The sequence below is a fragment of the Mesoplodon bidens genome (genome assembly GCF_964165515.1).
Source record: "Mesoplodon bidens genome assembly, chromosome: 20".
Taxonomy (NCBI): domain Eukaryota; kingdom Metazoa; phylum Chordata; class Mammalia; order Artiodactyla; family Ziphiidae; genus Mesoplodon; species Mesoplodon bidens.
Genome location: NC_138181.1, coordinates 32,181,507 through 32,201,496, shown reverse-complemented (window position 1 = coordinate 32,201,496; position 19,990 = coordinate 32,181,507). Strand labels below are relative to the sequence as shown.

Below are 19,990 nucleotides of genomic sequence, written 5' to 3'. Positions count from 1 at the left end.
AAATCAATTACTGAGGGAAAGATTTTTTTCTCTTTATTTATTCTACATTTAACCTACCTCTATGCTTCACCATAGCTCAGTGTCATTAAAAAACACAAGTTATCTTGAGGGAAAAATTACTGTACAAGAATACATCTCTATGGCAACAAATTTTAGAGTTCAAAGAAAATTGGTGATTTCCTAGCAAAATACAAATTACCCAAAGTGATGCAATAGAAAGTACAAAATGTGAATAAACAAAGTACCATAAAAAGAAATTAGAAAGAAGATTAAAGACTGAAAAAGACACAGGCACCAGAGGCATGCACAAGGAAGTTGTCTGTCTTTCAAGTTCAGAAAATTTTAGCATTGGGAACATGGTCCCAGATAATGGAAAAGAGGCACTAAGTCCTATATCACATTTTATAAAGCCAGTTTCAGTGCGATATACCCAAGGCAGATAATTGCATTAAAAATAAAGCTATAGACAAAATGTATATTCAAGAAGGACTGATTTTAGGGCTTCCCTGGTGGCTCAGTGGTTAAGAATCCACCTGCCAATGCAGGGGACACAGGTTCGAGCCCTGGCTCGGGAAGATCCCACATGCCGCGGAGCAGCTCAGCCCGTGTGCCACAACTACTAAAGCCCACGTGCCTAGAGTCCGTGCTCCACAAGAGAAGCTGACGCAATGAGAAGCCCACGCACCACAACGAAGCCCCTGCTTGCCGCAACTAGAGAAAGCATGCATGCAGCAACAAAGACCCAATGCAGCCAAAAATAATAATAAATAAATAAATAATAAATAAATTTAACAACAACAAAAAAAAGGACTTATTTTAGAAATGCAGTGTCAGGTAACTTGCCAAAGTAAATGGTCAAAACATCAAAGGAGAATCTGCCTTCTAAAGACCTCATTCCCATACTTTTATTTTATTCTTTTAATTACCCAATCAAATTTGAAGGTCATCAGTGCTGTTCACCAGATATTCTGGATCTCTACCGAGTCTGGCTTATCTTCTTGGCCCCTGTGGTCTGATGAAACTTCGTGAGGGGTCTGGCTAATTAGGTGCAAGTGGAAGTGACATAACCACCTTCTGGCTCAGAGGCTGTAATTGCTACTGCAGGACCCATGTCCAGGTGCCATAGCTCAGCTTGTGGAAGAAAGGAATTGGGGGCAGAGCCCTAGACAAGCACTGTGTGGGAAATACACCTCCCTTATTATAGCTGCTGTTGCATAACCTAATCTAAGTTGACCAGTACAGCAAACTTGAGATCATCATGTAACATTTTACTGTTCAATGTGTTTAATCTGCAGTATAAAGATTAGCATGTCTATTTCATCAGGATAAAGGGATACAAGTTCTAATACACTCAATTATAAAGTGGTATGTAAAAGACAATATATTAAGAAAATAATGGTAATGTGTGACAATTCGGGTATATTCCAAGAAATATGACAACTCAAAATTTAGGAACAAAGCTTTACTAAACTAAAGGAAACATGTTTGTTTTTATATGGAAAATAAGACTTTTAGGAAATAATCAGATTTATAAATGTCTTACGTATCATAATTTTTGAAAACTCTGTATTTGCTATATGTCTTTCTATATAGTAGCTTTGTATAGTTAGTTAAGCATAAAATACGTAAAAGTAACATGCTGTGTTTTGCTTATGCTGTACTCTAAAAAGGATTTGCTGTATCATGTCAATAAGCATAGGAATTAAATTCTATGTGATACCGATCTAAATGGATATATGATTTCATAGGATGTAAATGTGAATGTAAGGACTTAGCTAGGGAAAAACCCTAGTGTTAATTAGTAAAAATAACTTGTTTTTAAAATTATGATTACATGAAGTAAAGAAAGTTTTCTTCAGGAACTCACGTTCATAAAAATGGCTCTGATTTCTTATTATGTATTTTAACCTAGGAAATAACACATATTTATTGCAGCTTACTTGGAAAAGTAGCTATATCAAGAAAAACATGTGATCTACACAGCAATCACTTGGTCTTATCTACTATTAACATATTGATATTTTTGAATTTCCATCTCCTGTTTTCTCTGAATAAAATTTTTCTTTTGTGAAATTTAGATTATACTATTGGTACGATTTTGTATCCTGCTTTAAAATATATAATATTCTATTGCAAAGATTTTATCATTTTAACAACATATCAAAATATCACTTCAGACGTATTTGTGACATTCTAATTATGTAGTCATGTTCTTTTCATAAATTTTTTACTTTTTTTTTCGTTTCTTTTATTCTATTACAAATGAAGCTACTATAATTATTTCTATAGATTCCTCTATGTCAGTTTTTTTTTCTAGCATCAAAATTTGGGTAAAATTTTATAAAATTTTCCAACATTTTAATGCATATTGCTATTTTTCCATAAAAGGAATATTTTTCCAAAAATATTTTTTTAACTAGGAACATTTTCATGTTTTATTTGATCTCTATAGATTCACAAAAGTGATTACAAAGATGGCAAAGTACTTTGAGAAAAAAATAAATAAAATCTGAAAAATGTATGTGGCTAGGCAGAAACATGTTAAATATATGTTATTATTTTAAATTTTCTGTAGATTGTACAGAAATGCATACTCACTTTTACTGAGCACCAGGCACATACTTTCCTCAAAATCCCTTTTGTCTATATAATTATGGATCACTGTTACCCAACCCTTAAAAAGGATTGATGCACACTAGTTCATGTTTATCGAATTTTATTTATTTATTTTTTTGTTTTCTAACAATCACCAGAAATTTAGTAAGATGTATGTGGCAAATTATTTTAATAAAATGAACACAGCCCAAAGTGAATAAACACGTACACATATTTTAAAACGCACCCCACAGAGTATTTTAATTTTAGATGTGAGGTAATTTTAAGTTTGTGTATCAATAGACAGTTGTTGACATCTGAATACATGTAAAATGTGGGTATCAGTGGAATTCGCGCCTCGTGACTTTGTTGTGATGATTGAACTTGATAATTCCTGGAAGTCGTCTGGCAGACGCCACTCACTTAGACTGTGCCATTATTACCATGATTAGATGGGAAGAACTTTGCTGCAGGTTGATGATAAATGCCCAGGTGTGGAATATATGTGCTCTGCTTTCAATATTGGTAATTTACTTGGGAATAACTTTTGCTTGAATACTAGAAACCATTAAGTCCATGAACACAGAAGCGAATTCCTGCAGTAACTGAGGTGCTGCCATGGTACATATACATAATTTGACCTGTTTATACCCTGCATCATCTTTCAGCCCCGTGTGGTGGACATCTGACAGCTTCAAGTGGAGTCATTTTGCCCCCGGGATGGCCAGGGTATTATAAAGATTCCTTAAATTGTGAATGGATAATTGAAGCAAAACCAGGACACTCTATCAAAATAAGTTTTGATAGGTAAGAAAAAACTTTGTTTTCCTTAATTTGGACCTGATGACCCATGCATGCCCAATGTCTTTATTTAAATGGATCTTAAATCTTAGAAAGATGACAGTTTTTCATTGGTTCCCCCAAAGGAGTTGACTTAAACGGAAATAGGCACTTGCTTGATGAATTCTGTTCTTCTGGAATTTTATCCTCTAAGCCCACAGCTACAGCCCCTCTGCAGACGTGGTTGAGGGCATGTTGGCCCAGACAAGCATTCCCAGAACTCACAGTCACCGGCCCTTGAGTCCACCTCTGGATTTTGGACCTGAGGCTAGAATAAATTCTGCTTGGTGTTTGATTGCAAATAGAGCCTTTTGGTCCCTTACGTATTTCTAGAAAGCACGGGAAAAGAGTTCTCACACTCTGGGGATGGCTCTGGGGACTGAAGGGCGGTTTGGGGTTGCAGAGCTGGCAACAGCCTGTGTGCAGCAGATTCATTACCTGTTAATTAGCTACGAGTGGTTCCGTCACTGCAATGGTATTTGGCTTAGCTGTTTGATAATGTATTTGATAATCTAAGAAAAAAGAAGCATGCTATTTGAATTCTCCATGATCAAATATTGTCCAGATTGTCTCAACAATCAGTTTGAAGATTAAGAACCAAAAGTACTTTGGAAGGGACCCACATGCTTTAAACTGCAAGGAAGCATCTTTGTTTAGTGTTTCAAGGTTGATTAATATCTGAGCAAATTGGGCTTTCTCTAACAATGACCTTCTTAACTAGACTGAGTTTGGGGTTCTAGTATTCAGAATATTATAATGTCTCAAGACAGATGTACGTTATTATATTATTTTTAACTAATTTTCTAATTCTCAATGACAACATCCATACAGGAAAGGTTTTTAGCAGGAATTATGTTATCACTTAGTGATTATTTGTATTTGAAGTTATTATTGATATTATTATATCTGATAGGATGATTATAACTCCAGTAGGATAATCTCTCAGAAGAAAAGAAAAGATTGGTTTATGCATTCATTATATTGGAGAATGGATTCTTGCATATAATCTTAGTCACTGGGAAAAAAACCCTTTATAAATATTAAGTAAATTGTTTGGTTTCTTATTAATTTTTACACTTTCTAGTATTGAGAGGGAAAAAAGAAGACACACATCCTGATTTCCAGCAGCACAACAAATTTAAATCATTTAGTAAAAATAGTGATTTTACATTCTGGTTTGGCAGAAGTTATTAGCATTCCATTTTCAGTTGCCTGAACAAAAATACTCAATTTTTCTCAATCTCATCTTTACGATACTATTGAACTGCGGTACTTGCTAAATTCCATTTGTTAAGTACCAACATTTCTGGTATTTTCAGACACTTGTGATGATTACCCTGGACATAGTACACCGCCCTTCAATAGTGCATTGGTTTATACCTTGAGCTGTGAGCGGACATCCTAGTAAAGGATGTGTTTGCACAAACAAATTTTAAATTCCATACTGATATTATTGCTACACATTGTGTGCTAGGTTGCCAAATGATGAAAAGCATTTATATTTTTCTTTCTGAGGTTACCCTGGAAATCATCCAGCTCTTGAGGCATGCCTTCTATCAGTCCTGGCTGTCTCTAAAGATGAAAGATGTGAAAACTTGAGTGCAGATACTTCAAATGAGATTTATTCCATGCTTATCTAGACTTCTTGAATGTGCACTCAGATAACTGTGAAGTCATAGCCTCTTTAGAGAACATTTTTAATAGTAGAAGACAAAGCTGCCCTATCCCACCCCAAATGTCCAGCCTGTGGCTGTATTCTGACCTAGCCACACGCTACAGCAGTTGTTTGAATTGCCCTTTACGGAAGATGGAGGGTCAGGGACCATTCTAAGTTAGTTGCAAGAATATATCATTATTGTGCATTTGCGCTAAGAGGAGTATGTGATTTAATGGTAAACAGGACAGGGCCCTTTGGTTTCAGCATCTGTTTTCATTGCTCTGTGCCAGGGATCTAAGACAGCCACTCTGTCCCTTCCTCTTCCTCCCCGTCAGCAGCATGCATTGCAGACCCTGGAGACCCATGGCACAGCCTACCCTGGAATTCTCTGTCTGAGAGTCACTGATGGATCAGAGGCTCCAGTCAGTGAGCTGCTGCCTGAGAGCCACACCAGACACTTGGAAACTGGGTTAGCTCTTTGAGGGTGAGATGGGCCCATTTACAAAGTTATCTCAGTGCCTGGAATGGTACCTCCATTTCATCAAAGAGCACCTAAATAGCTGCAACTGTATATAAATACAGTATCAGACCAGATGATCTGGAAGCATAAGTCCTTCTTGGAAGAAAAGTTAAGCACTTTTTGGAAGCTGTTCTAACCTTTTCAAATCATTGAAGTCGTATTTGGTTTCTGAAGCAGTAATGTGCCCAGTGCTCTCCCACTGTCACACAAGAGTTAACGCAGCTTGAAAAGGCACAGAATTTTTTGTTTCAGGAAAGGTATTTAAAGTATTGTCATGTATTTTGATTTACCCTTTTCCTTTAGGAGGTCATGTCACTTCAATATGCTCATTTTAAGAAATCCATAATCATGTTACACTGGGGATCATGAAAAACAGTTTGAAAATGTGCCGTGATTGACTTTCACTAACTGGTGCTTCTCCATCTACTGGCTCACAGTATTTTTATTTCAGAGCTGAGTCACTACCCCCGTTTCTGTCTGTGATACTACTGGATGGAGTATTGAGTCAGAGGGAGGGATGTGGGCGTGAGTCTTCCCCCCGGAAATAAGTACTGTCCTCAAATACTACACGTGCTCAAGTCTTCAAAACATATATACGTATCTCTGTATCTATTTTATGTCTCTTGCTGTATGTGGGTTTTTAGTAAGTGAATGACATTACAGGATGTCTGTACGTTAATGCAGCTCTGCATCTCTCTTCTGACTGGATACGCTTGCCCGCAGATTCCAGACAGAAGTAAATTATGACACCCTGGAGGTCAGAGACGGGCCAGCCAGCTCGTCCCCACTGATCGGGGAGTACCACGGCACACAGGCGCCGCAGTTCCTCATCAGCACAGGGAACTTCATGTACCTCCTCTTCACCACAGACAATAGCCGGTCCAGCGTGGGCTTCCTCATCCGCTACGAGAGTAAGTGGTCCTCCCTTGCCAGGGCTGTGCCCGATTGTCGGGTTGCGTTCCACACACGTGGTCTCGTTGTGTCACGTAGCAGGAGATGTGCTGGGAATGCATTCCTAATGCTAGTCAATGTAAAAAGCAGTTCTTCCCGCCTCTGTCCACACTGCACTGCGCCATCGTCAAGACTTTCTCTTATTAAGGACAGAGAGCCTTGGGGATTTTTACTTTACAACTCAAAAAGAAGACATATTCGTTTATTATTAAGTAAAATAATAAATAATTAAAAGTGTTCATTTACTGCACAATGTAATAATAAATTTCTACTATTAGAAAATAGACCTGTTGGCCAAAAGAGCTACAGGGCATGTCACTAAAGTTATATCTTCTGAGCAATATTTTTTGTTAGAAAAATGGTTAGGGCAGTTGTGGTACTTATTTGTGAGTATACATGTGCCTGTTTCAGTCAGCAGAGACTGTAACTAAGAGAGAAGGAATTAAAACTCGGTTGAACTTTTACTAAATGACAAATACCTGTTGTTATTATTAACAACTGTTAAAAATGTTTAAGAACAATGATTAGACATATTTAAACCCAACTGCTAAAATATCATAATGCAGTGTATTTTGCAAAGCAATCCCAGTTACTTCCCATTTTTGTTTCCATCCATCCAGATTTGGCTCTTAGCTTTAGCTTCTGAAATTAGGAGATCGAGGGATTATATTATTTGATAGTCATATTTATGCAAGGGTGCTTCTGGAATGGAGTAGAGTGCAGTTCAGCCTGGGATGCATTTCTAATGCTAGTCAATTTAAAAAACAGTAATTCTTCCGTTCTCTGAAAATTCTTCACTTCCAGAGTGGAATGAAAGAAGATGCATGAGAGTAGCTCAATATGGAATCTGAAGGAATAAATCCTTTATTTTTTTAGGATTTTTAAGGTTGTTCTTTTTCAGAATCTTTCCTAAAATAAACTAAACAAAGTTTTAATGTTGTTGTAAAAATACATATAATTTTATAAATGCATGAATGGGGCCATATCTAACATGCTGAATTTTTCATCTTTTTTTCTTTTTCTTTCCTTCCTTTCCCCACATTGCCCGCTGCTACTCATGTTAATCTTGCCCAAACCCTATCCAACAACTAAAATTAATAACCTGTTGTGTGTATTTCTCTTTTTTACATGCTTATCTATATAATTATATGCGAACATATATGCAAATACACATATAAGGTTATGTGTACTTTTTGATTAAAAATGGAATTATATTAGACTTGTATTCTGATAACAAGAAAATTGATTATTAATGATTTAAAGATTAATTTCAGATTTAATTCAAAGTTATTATGCTTCGTATATATACATCATTTATTTCAAAGTTACATATTTTTAAACTTGTACATTTTAAGAAGCAGAAACTTTTGTATTTCATTCCTTTCTTAACATTCCTTTAAGTTATCACTTCTCTTTGGAGTGAAGATGTGTACACATTACAGTCATCTGAATTTGTACAACTCCTCAGCGTTGATCTGCTAAGATGTAGTCTCTCCACCCCATCCTGCCCATTTTTCTTAAAGCTACATACAATAGGTTGGCCTTTGGATATAGAGTTGGATGAAACTTAAGAGAATAGATAGTTTTAGGCGCTGACAAACACTAGAACAGAGTATTCTATGTTCTCTCTCTCTTATTTGCATACCATAGATTATTTTGCCTATTTCTAGTCCCTTTTGAAGAAACGAGTTCTAAAGCCCATATGTAGGTAGTAGAAACTAATGTCATTTGCTTCTCTGCCTCATTTAGGTAAGTGGGTTGTTCTTATTCATGATTTCTGGAAAATCAGGGCAAGTCAGTCACAAGTTCCTATTTAGATTGTCAGCATTATATAATATAATATAATATAAATTTATTGAGTAGATAATTCTAACAATAATCATTATAAGCTGAAAAGACTGACTGCATTATGTTTCAGGGTTCTTTTAATTTATCCTATATTTGAAAATGGACATGAGTCTGAGTAAGACATGGTATAACCCAGTGATCCTCAGAAGACAGAGCTTTTTGCCATTTTTCCCTTCTTTTCATCAGTAAAAGGAGGCAAAAACAAACCCCCAGCTGGTGTGTTTGGAGGATAACTGTGCGAGTGTCTTAAATGTCTGATCCCTTGGAGCCTGGAATTCTTCTCCCTCCTTCTTTACTGGAAAAGCTGGGGCTGGCTCTGTAGTTCTGGATGAGGGCAGAAGACAAGATGGGCAAGGTTCCTACAGCATCAGACTATCCACAGCTCTGCCTTAGAGGGGACCTTGTTCTGGACATTCATCCACTCTCATTTGTGGACACCCGGTGACCCTTCCAGAAGGCCCAGGCCCCAGACATTCCTGACGCAGTCTGTGGGTGAGAGCATTGACAGGATATTGGGAAATGATCACCAGGAAGGAAGTCACACTGAAGCTTGACTTGTTATCACCTCAATTTACTTATCTCTGGTGAAGATTTCGAGAAGAAACGGGAAGTGAGCAGAAGCCAATGCGATGCAGGACCTGGCACTTTAATGGGAAGCAGAGCCAGGAAAAGCCTGGCCTTCAGCGCAGTGGCTGTCGGGGCTGTTGCCATAGGCACCTGTGGGCTTTGCAGCTGACCAGGGCCCAGGCTGCCAGCCTGGCATCCTAGGGCGTGCCTGCTGCTGCTGGGGCAGGCATTTTACGGGAGCCCCATGCCCAACTCACACCCACGTCCTGGGTACGAAGCCTGCCGAAGGAGCAGTTTTTCTCAAACACTGCTGTAAGCTAGTCTTCACCTGGGAGTCGTAGTGAAATGGAGATTCCTAAGCTCGAATTCCAGGTATTAAAATTGAGCACTTCAGAATTCTGGATCTTTGAGTGAGTCATCAAGGTGATCCTGAGGGCGGTGGCGTGTAGGTGGCAGTGGGTGTCTGAGGCAGCCCAGGCAGGCCGTTGGCAGGTGCTGCCTGCCGCATGGGCTCTAGGTGGAGGGTACCTGCAGGCAGGTGCAGAGGGACAACAGAGGTAATGGGAGAGTAAAGGACCAGGAGAGAAGCAGAGAGAGAGACAGAGAGAGAGAGAGAGAGGAGAAAAACATGGGAATGACACACCTTACCAACCCCTTTGCATTTTGACCATTTCTAGTACCCTTTGAGGAAACGTGTTCAGAACCCAATATGCAGACGCTAGAGAAATAATTACACCTGCTCATCTGACACATTTTTAAAGAGTGGGTTGCCCATGACCCAAGAATGGTTTACATCAAACTTTTATGCCATTTAAAAATCATAAAATAGCCCATCTCCCTTTTGTCTTTCATCAAGAATGGCTGACACTGTAAACCTTTCTTGCTTTAAAAAAGTGTTAATGGCCCCGCCTCATGCCCAGATGGGCACATGGCAATCTACTCTACAGACAGACAGCCTTGCAGGGGTGACCACACTCTGCTCAAGTTTCGCTTATTTTTGTAGTGGTTCCATAAAATAATGTGAGCCGCTGTAAACGGCATTCATTTCAGCTCTTTCTGAACTGTAGGGCAGACGGGTTGAAGCCAGTTTTTCAAGGTTTATTCCTAAAAGCATACCCAGGGTTGTAGTTCTACTCTTGCACTAAGTTTTAGGAATCGTTGCTCTTGTAAATATAATGTCCATTTACAGTCTGTGCTTTCATTACTTTATTCCTTATAAGGAATGTAGCACAGTTTATTCATATAATAGTAATTGCATTATCCCCCAGAATAATCATTTGTTCTGTTTATTTGTAGAGACAACTTTGAACCACACTTTAAAATCATCATAATTGTATAGGAAATTGAAAAATAAAATGGTAAAAAATGAAAAATAAATGGATATCTCAAGTATATGGAGATTTTCCATTTAACTTTAGCACACTTCTTAGAAATGCTTTTTAATAATGTTTCTAGAAAGAAGCAAGATTTACTAAATGTAAATATATATATATCCTACTATGCAATTCATATACTGTACAATTTTTTAAAAAATTTGTGATAAGCAGTGTATATTTTGTGGTGTGTGTGTGTGTGTGTGTGTTTAGATTAGTTTTCTTTGATTCAGTGACCTTTCTTATAACCAGAAAGGGAGACTGGTCAAGATGTAATGGTAATAAATGCAATAAAACTGCAAATTAGATACAGCACACACACACACAGACACACACACACACATGCACATACACACACAGGAGACAGAGGAAGAGAGAAAAACAGTCAAGGACTTAGGTTTGAATTTCAGTTAATAATTAACTTGACAGATTTACTTAATTTCTTAGCCAGTTTCTTCATCTGTAAAGTGGGGAGTGTAACCACTATTTCAAAACCTTCAGCAGGCTGTGAAAAGTGCCTGCAGTGAAGCGTGGCAGGTAAGATACCCAGAGACTATCCGTTCTCTTCCTTGGACTCGGACTTCTACGAAACAGAGAGCTGAGCAGCACTTTACTGACATCCAACACGTAAATGTGATCTGCACGTGGACAGTTTCACAGCAGCCATCTTCCTTCATTCAGCGAGCAGCAAATTTGTTCAGTCACTTATTTGACAAAAGCCAAATGAAAGGAAGTATATTTATATCATGTGTGTCCAAAAATTCAGAGCTGCATTAAGTTTCAAGAAAGAAACAGTTGGTACAGAGTGCGAATATATTCACAGCTCCAATAGGATCCACTGACCCAAATGTTCCTTTGTGCTGTCCGGGCTGGAGACCAGAAGGTCAAACACGCTCTGAGTGAGACTTCGAAGCGCATGGTTTACTTTTCCTTCAGAGCAACCTGTCCGCCTGTCCTCACCCCTGGATGTGAGTTTATTTAAAGTTCCCATCCCCTGAGTCACATCACCTCCTTTGCTGTTTCACTCATTCTTCCCCAGCATCGTCTTGTTTCGGAATTCCTGTACATGCAGGTTCCAGGTGAACTAGTCCATGCTGTGGCAAGTCCACACTCAGGAGTCATCCCCACGGGGACTTTCCTGTCTAATAAATGGGAGGGCCAGGGATCATAGTATCTGCTCGTTTCCAAACTCAATATTTACACCCATTATATTGTAAAAATAAATGAATGAATAAATAATGGCGTGTAGTTGGTATGAACAAGCGGTTATGACTTTAATGATTTTACTTATTTATTAGTTCAGTTTTACATGTAAAGAATTCTAAATTTAAATTTGTACGCTTTGGTTTCTTCTGATATGTTTCTCTATTTTCCCTACACATTTTATATTTCCTTACAATTTATGAATTTCATTATGGACACTACTCATTAATACAGCATTCGCACATTGTCTAAAATAGTAATTCTTTTTATTGTTATTCACTGCAGTGCAGTGACTGTACCGTCTAGTGATCACAGGATGTCGTTTGATGAAATGGAATAATTTAGTTGGCTAGTTTTTCAGGACCCTGGATACTAATTCATTTCTTTGTCAGAGATTCTTCTTTTTAGGAAATTCTGCTATTGATCTTGAGGCTACAAAACCAATCAGCCTGTTATTATGTACCTGCTGTGTTCAGGGCATTGCTGTGTACAAGCTCTGGGGGTGTTGTGAAACCTCATAAACACTCACTTAGAAGGTGAATGTGTGTGTGTGTGTGTGTGTCTGTGCAGAGAGGGAGGAGCAGGGTAGGTGTTGGATCTTGGGGCAAACGATGGCCATACTGCTTTTGGTGTATCTGCAGCTCAGGAAGGGGTGTAAGGCATGCATGCATTTGTTGGCATACTTTGCAAGAAGTCAGGACAGTTATATCCTGTTGTTAAGGTAGTAGGTGTGTGTTAGTTTTACGATATTAATTAGAATGACTAATTTTTAAGAAAAAATTCTTGGGAAAAATGATGCTATATTTTTTATTCACTTTGCCTCTTTCTCTTTTCATTGTTTTATTTATTTTTTCCTTTGGAAAACTTCACTATGATAGTCTTTTCTGCTGTCTGTTAACCTGTGAGGTTAAGAGCACAGGCCTTCAAAGTGCAAAGTTTGCTCTTTCTGCCAATTCTGAAACCAGATGCAAGTTCTAGGAGTTCCCAAAATGACCCTCAGGTTTGATAATTCGACAGAAGGACTCAGTGAGCTCACTGAAAGCTGCTATACTCGCAGTCACATTTGTCACTGGAAAGGATACAAATGAGAACCAGCCGAAGGAAGAGGCACAGAGGGTGGACTCTGAGATTGGTCCAAGCTCAGAACTTTCAGGCGTCTTGTCCTCGTTGAGTCATGGACAGTGGCACCTCCTCCCACCCATGACTTGTGACATATGCACAGCTTACTGCCAACCTGGGAAGCTCATCTGAGCCTCTGTGTCCAGAGATTTTATCGACGTTTCATTACATAAGCATCATGGATTGAATCATTGCCCCATATGGTTGAACTAAGTCTTTACCTGCCCCTGTCCCTGTAGGTTAGACTGAAACCGTGTTGCCTCAGGGCACCCCACTTGAGCAACCTGCTGAATGTAAACCATTAGGTGTGGTCCCAGGGGCCCACGGTGAATAACAGACACTCCCACCACTCAGCAAATCCCAAAAGTTTAAAGGTCACCTCCTAGGAGCTATACTAGTCTTGGAAATCACATTTCTTACTGAATATTTTTGAATGTGGCTCAGCCATCCTACTTGTGTTTCTGTCCTATTAGATCACATGTTGCTGCACTAAAGAAGAAATCACATCACTTCTTATTTAAGAAACTCACCCCTTAGTTGTACTTCATGTATTTGACTTAATGAGGGAAGGTATATTCATAAGATACATCACTCAAACTTTGGTAAAACATATACAGTGATCAGAAATACTATCCCAAATATCATTTTAGGGGAGTAAACAGTCTGAATATTGGTAATACTTTAATATTTTTGCTTAATACTCAAGTCATAATTGCAGTGTTTTGAATCTTACTGAATTATGTATAGCAACAGCAAGTCTTTTTTTAAATCTGTTTGCATTCCTAAACATCACAATGATAATCTCTTCCCTTATTCCCATTTTTCCTCATCTTTTAAAATATATATTATTCTAAAAATAAAGAGAAATGTTAGAAACAGAGAAAAGAAACTCTTGTAATGACATGATCATCATTACTTGACTTTATGTAGCACTTTACTTTTTAACATCTTTTAGCAAAGGCTAATTGTAGCCATCTTGAAAGTGGCTGACTTAAGTACAGATCTAAAAGAAAAAGGAAATGTGGAAATGCAATTTTAGAAAATTAACTCCAGTTTAGTTTTAATTTGCATTATGTGTATGGGCTTGGGTGGATGTATGCAAATATATGAAAGCTGAAGTATGACTGCCAAAATCTATTTGGTATATCAAACATAAAAGGAAGGGGAGGGGGAGGGGTGGAGATAGAAAACAGAAAAACTTCGACTTTATTTAGTACAGTTCATTGCTTTTCAAATGAAAAAAGGTAAAATTCAGGGAGGTCAGCAAATTATTCAAGATTGGCCCTACTTAGCTATCATCTGTAGCTAAGTGTAATGATATACATCTTTCTACAAAAAAAAAAACAGGGCCCAGTACTTGAAAATGTATTGGTTTTCACATGAATGGATTATCCATTCACTTGCATGATTTGCCAGGTCTGATGATGTCTGGGAATATTTTGTATGTATTATGGCCCAAATATTTTTTTTCTATAACCCAGGAAGGTCCGTGTCTGATGGTTTTTTCTGTGCATCCAGGTGTGACTCTGGAGTCGGACTCTTGCCTTGACCCGGGGATCCCTGTGAATGGGCATCGGCACGGCAGTCACTTTGGCATCCGGTCCACAGTGACCTTCAGCTGCAATCCAGGCTATACGCTGAGTGACGACGAGCCCCTGGTCTGTGAGCGGAACCACCAGTGGAACCACGCGTTGCCCAGCTGTGACGGTAGGTGGAGCTCAGCACAGCAGCAAACCAGGAAGACATGCCGAGAAGTTCTTTAGACAGTCTGGGTGGCATGTATTTTATGAGGTGGTGGGATATGACTGAAGAGGGCCTTCTGTTTGAAAGCTTGTACACCTTAACAATATGGCCATTTAGCATGTGAAGTTTACCTGGCAAATCTTCTCTATGAAGTAGAGCTTCTATTTAGAAATGAAGAACAAAAATTATGGGCTGGCCTTCAGCTTCATCCCCAAACACTCAGGCTTGTAGAGCTTAGTGATGCACAAATCCTTACCCACGGCGTTTATTGAAGACTCTACGTGAGACAGCATCATGAGTGGGCGTGTTCCACCCGTCAGACCTGATTTTCCTGTGAACCGGTCCAGGCATCAGACAGCTTTTGCTCCAGCTCTGCACACCTGGTCTCTGTTGCCTCTGGCTCTTCCCTATGGCAGAGCTGTTCCCCAGGGGTGTGGGAAGTCTTTCCTCTGGAGATCCGCCCCAGTGTGTGTGTGTGTGTGTGTGTGTGTGTGTGTGTGTGTGATACCAGCCACTTCCCCTGTCTGCACAGATCTGCTCTTGGAAATCTCAAAATGAATAACATTCTTGATGATTGTGTGTTACTGTATTATGCAGCTTTACACTATGCAGTTTATAGTTGTAATAGCAAGATGGACGAATATGTTACTTGTGATCATTTGCGACAGTGTCAGGGATTTTGCCTCTGGCCATGAATATAACCACGCGGTTCTATTCATGACCAAAGGCCATGAAGAATATACATATATAAATATATATAAAATATATATCTGTTATATATATATATAATAGACATACATTCTTATAGATATTTCCATATAAAGATTATATATATATTTCCATTTCCATTACTTTTTATAGACTTTAGGCATTTCCACTCAAAGATGATATATTGATATATTCATGAAAAACCTTGGCTTCTTCAAAATGATTCACCAAAAATAACAGGGTTTAATGGGACAATTATGCTTGGCTACAGACCACTCAAGACCTTTGACCTTTGTCACCAGAGTATTAACCCAAACAGTAACTGGTACTTGGGGAGAAAAACCGCAAAGTGCAGGTGGACAGCACACAGTGGTTGGAGGGCCGTCTCAAGAAGAATGAAGAATCCACAAAACCACGAGAGTGGAACGCTGCCCTCTGGGCAGAAGCAGATTCAGGTTGAGCTCTCCATCTATGGGGCCAGCACATCAGAGGCCACAGAAGGAGATGCAACCTGACGTGAAGCATTAGCTATGCGAGGCAAGGGGTGAGCCCCGCTGGGGAGGGACCCCTAGGTGCATGTGCCTACTTTTACTTTCCTTAATAGGGATCTGAAAGAGTTCCAGTTTTGTGCAGAAGATGAGCTGAGACATTGTTCTTTTCCTGCCATAGGTTATAATTCTACTGTATCAACTCCAGTATTTGCCTAGGGAAAATATTGTAAGAACCCAAATAATTGTCATGTTATGTTGACACCACTTTTCTATTTACCCATCTGAAATGAGCTGTTAATATAGAAATATATATTGTAGCAGGGCAGTCTGTAGAAATGTAGAGGATTGTCAAAAGGTATATTCCTTACTACTCAGCCATAAAAAAGAGTGCAATATTGCCATTTGCAGCAACATTGGTGGACCTAGAGATGGTCATACTAAGTGAAGTAAGTCAGGCAGAGAAAGAAAATATATCACTTATATGTGGAATCTTAAAAATTGATACAAATCAACTTTACAAAACAGAAACAGACTCACAGACATAGAAAACAAACTTATGGTGACCAAAGGGAAAAGGGGAGGGGCAAGGGATAAATTAGGAGTATGGGATTAACAGATACACACCACTATATATAAAATAGATAAAAAACAAGGGGAAGGATTTACTGTATAGCACAGATAACTATATTCAATATCTTGTAATAAACCATAATGGAAAAAGAATCTGAAGCTGTACACCCGAAACTAACACAGTATTGTAAATCAACTATAGTTAAATCAAAAAATATTTTAAAAGGTATATTCCTAATTCCCCTTATATTCAATTCAATATTTCAATGAAAGAAAGTGGCAGAAATTGCCCAGGTGTACATAGGTGCATAGCTACAACATGGACTGCAAGCACCTTGGCCCCATGTTTGCCACACATGAGGATGTATCAGAGCCAACTGCTTCCTTCAAAGCAGGTGAAAGGGATGAAGACTTGCAGACAGTAGTTATGAGTAAATTATTCTAGGAAGATGTGTCTCCTTATTTGCATTCTTTTTTATATTAGACCTTAAATAAACTCTAAAATAATATATCACCTTAACAAATATATAGAACCATAATATAAATGAATCTACCTATAGAAAATATCATACTTAATAGTAAACTATTAATAGTTTACTATTTAAGGCAATAATTTAAGAAAATTATATGAATGATAAATATTAGAAAGAGAATATAACCATTAGCAATAGTAAGGGTTCAGTATGTGACTGCATTCAGGATAAACATAAATCAGTAGATTTCCACAAAGAACATAACATATTAGAAGTATAATAAAATACATATATAGAAAATAAAACCCTAAAAACTGCCAGGTATATATCTAACAAGAAATATGAAGGCTTATATTTTTTAAAAATTAAAAATTTACAATATAATACAAAAGAATAACCTAGAAATAGAAATACATATTATGTTTCTACATGGGAAGAATGAAATTTAAACGTACAGATTTTCTACAAATAGAGTTTAAAGTTCAATCAAATCTAATTAAAATTAATTTGAGTTTTTCATAGAAATTTGTAGACATTTAAAAATTAATCCAGAAGGGTAAAGGCTGCAAACAGCTAAGAAATACATATTTTTAAGAAAGATAAGGAAGGGCTACACCACCTAGTATCAAAGAATACTGAGAATTAATGATTGATTAAAACAATATGAAATCAGTGCAGAAATACAGAAACAGATTAATGATACAGCATAGGGATCCTAGTAACGTATCTGTGCCCATATAGGAACTTAATTTATGAAAATTATTCCAAATCAGCAATAGGGGATGACATATTTAATAAATAATGTTGGTCAAATGGGATATCTGAGTGGGGTTTAAAATGTTAAAAAAGTAAATCAAAGTTACACATTAAAGAGAGAAACAAAGATTCAAAACTTAAAATCATTATGTGACAATTAGTCAAATATTATTAAGACAACCTTTTATTGAATATTTATTTATTTACACAAATATAAGCTCAGTGAGTTTTCCCACAAGAAACACATCTGTATAAGATCAAGACCACACAGATGAGTAGATGAACGTGACCAGCACTCCAGGAGTCCCCACCGTGTCCCCTCCTGGTCACTGCCCTACAAAGGCTACTGCTCCCTTGATCCTCTAAAGATTCTGTGTAAAGGAAATCGTACAGGATGTGTACTTTGCTGTGTCCTGCTTCTTCCACTCAGTCATACACTTGTGACATCATCCAAATCATGACATTTAGCTGCACTTACTTCATTCTCGTCATCTATGTTTTATTGTATAAATATACCACCATGTTTTATTCCATGATACTCTGTATGAAATTTGAGTTATTTTGAGCACCCTTTCATGCTTTTTTGGCCAAGGGTATATCCTCCTCCGTGAAACACTTGTTTTTTCCTCCTATTTATACTGGGTCACATACCTTTTTCTTATTGAATCGTAAGCATTGCTTGTATATTTGGAGACCACTCCTTTGTTGGATCGATGCATTGTGAATGTTTTCTCTCACTCTGTCTCTGTCTTCCTCCTCTTCTTGATCTCTTTTTAAAAATCTTTTTATTGGGGTGTAGTTGCTTTACAATGTTGTGTTAGTTTCTGCTGTACAGCAAAGTGAATCAGTTATGTGTATACACATATCCCCTCTTTTTTGGATTTCCTTCCCATTTAGGCCACCACAGAGCATTAAGTAGAGTTCCCTGTGCTATATATAGCAGGTTCTCATTAGTTATCTATTTTATACATATTAGTGTATATATGTCAATCCATATCTCCCAATTTATCCCACCTCCCCTTTCTCTCCTTGGTGTCCATACATTTGTTCTCTATGTTTGTGTCTCTATTTCTGCCTTGCAAACAGGTTCATCTGTACCGTTTCTCTAGATTACACATATATGCATTAATATATGATATTTGTTTTTCTCTCTCTGACTTACTTCCCTCTGTATGACAGTCTCTAAGTTATGACCCAGCAATCCCGCTACTGGGCATATACCCTGAGAAAACCATAATTCAAAAAGACACATGTGCCCGAATGTTCATTGCAGCACTATTTACAGTATAGCCAGGTCATGGAAGCAACCTAAATGTCCATTGACGGATGAATGGATAAAGAAGATATGGTACATATATACAATGGAATATTAGCCATAAAAAGGAATGAAATTGGGTCATTGGTAGAGACGTAGATGGATCTTGGTCTCTTTTTGATGAGTAGAGTGTTTTCATTTCAAAGTAGTCTAATCGTTCAGTGAATTTATTGGTGGTTGGTACTTTACAGGTAGTGTTTAAGAAGCCTTGCTACCCGCAGCGTCATAAAGATATTCTATTGTTTTCTTTCAGAAAACTTTCAAACTTTTAAAGCGTTATTGAGATATAATTAAAATGCTATAAACTGCCTGTTTAATGTGAAAAATTTAATATGTTCTGAGATATGTATATATCCATGAAACTATAACTGTGATTAAGAACGTTTTCATCACCCCTGAAAGCAAACACTAATTTTTTTAAAATTTCAAATATATACTTTAAATCCATCTAATTTTTTGTTAAGTTAATACGTAGTGTCTAGATCCATTTTTTTCCCCAGTAGGGCTTTCCAATTGAGACAGTGTTATTTATTGGAAAGATCATACTGTCTCTTCTCTGATGCACTATTTTGTCACACAAGTGACTATATAAGCATGAGTCATTGGTTTTGTCCATTTGTTTGTCCCTTGAGAAATTTTACTTTTTAATTCTTGGAAAACCTTCTAAAGAAATATAGAAATAATAAACAAAAAACATTTACATTTCACTATATACAAATTAAAAGTTCCATTAAATTTTTTAAAAGGTAAAAGAAAAGGGTCAGATTACAGAAAATAATTGCACTGTCCATGTAATATGATTCTAAATAACTGTGTCCTGTAAATGAATGGGAGTAGAACAACAACACAAACAAAGCAATAGGTCTATGGGGGAAACACACACATAGGCGATTCACAGAAGTACACAAAAGGTCAAAAAACGGTTTAAAATATGCCCATTCTGACTAGGAATCAGGAAAATGCAAATAAAACACAATAGTTTTCCTCCCTTGTTGGATTTGTAAAAAAAATAGAAAGGTCATATTACTCTATTAATATATCATTGTGGGATTAGGAATCTGCATGTTCGTTATACACTATTACTAGGAAACGTAAATAATACACTCTTTGAAGGAAAGAAAAAGCAAGTCACAGAACAATGCGTGTCGTGTATATGAGCATGTACACATAGGTAATTACAGACACTCGCAGTATATGCATAGAAAGTGACTGGAAATAGATATTCTAAAGTTATAACTATAAATGCGTTCCTTTTGGGAGA

General features: G+C 37.5%; 1 protein-coding gene across 1 annotated transcript in view; it reads left to right on the top strand.

Moving 5' to 3' along the window:
• CSMD1 (CUB and Sushi multiple domains 1) overlaps window positions 1-19,990 on the top strand; it is a gene marked incomplete at its 3' end in the record, with an annotated part of 1,732,394 nt that overhangs the window by 1,403,780 nt on the left and 308,624 nt on the right. The window contains exons 16-18 of the mRNA XM_081220901.1: window positions 3,264-3,402; window positions 6,336-6,523; window positions 14,192-14,380. Of these exons, the coding sequence (XP_081077027.1) occupies window positions 3,264-3,402; window positions 6,336-6,523; window positions 14,192-14,380 (516 nt within the window). The remainder of the gene's footprint in view (window positions 1-3,263; window positions 3,403-6,335; window positions 6,524-14,191; window positions 14,381-19,990) is intronic.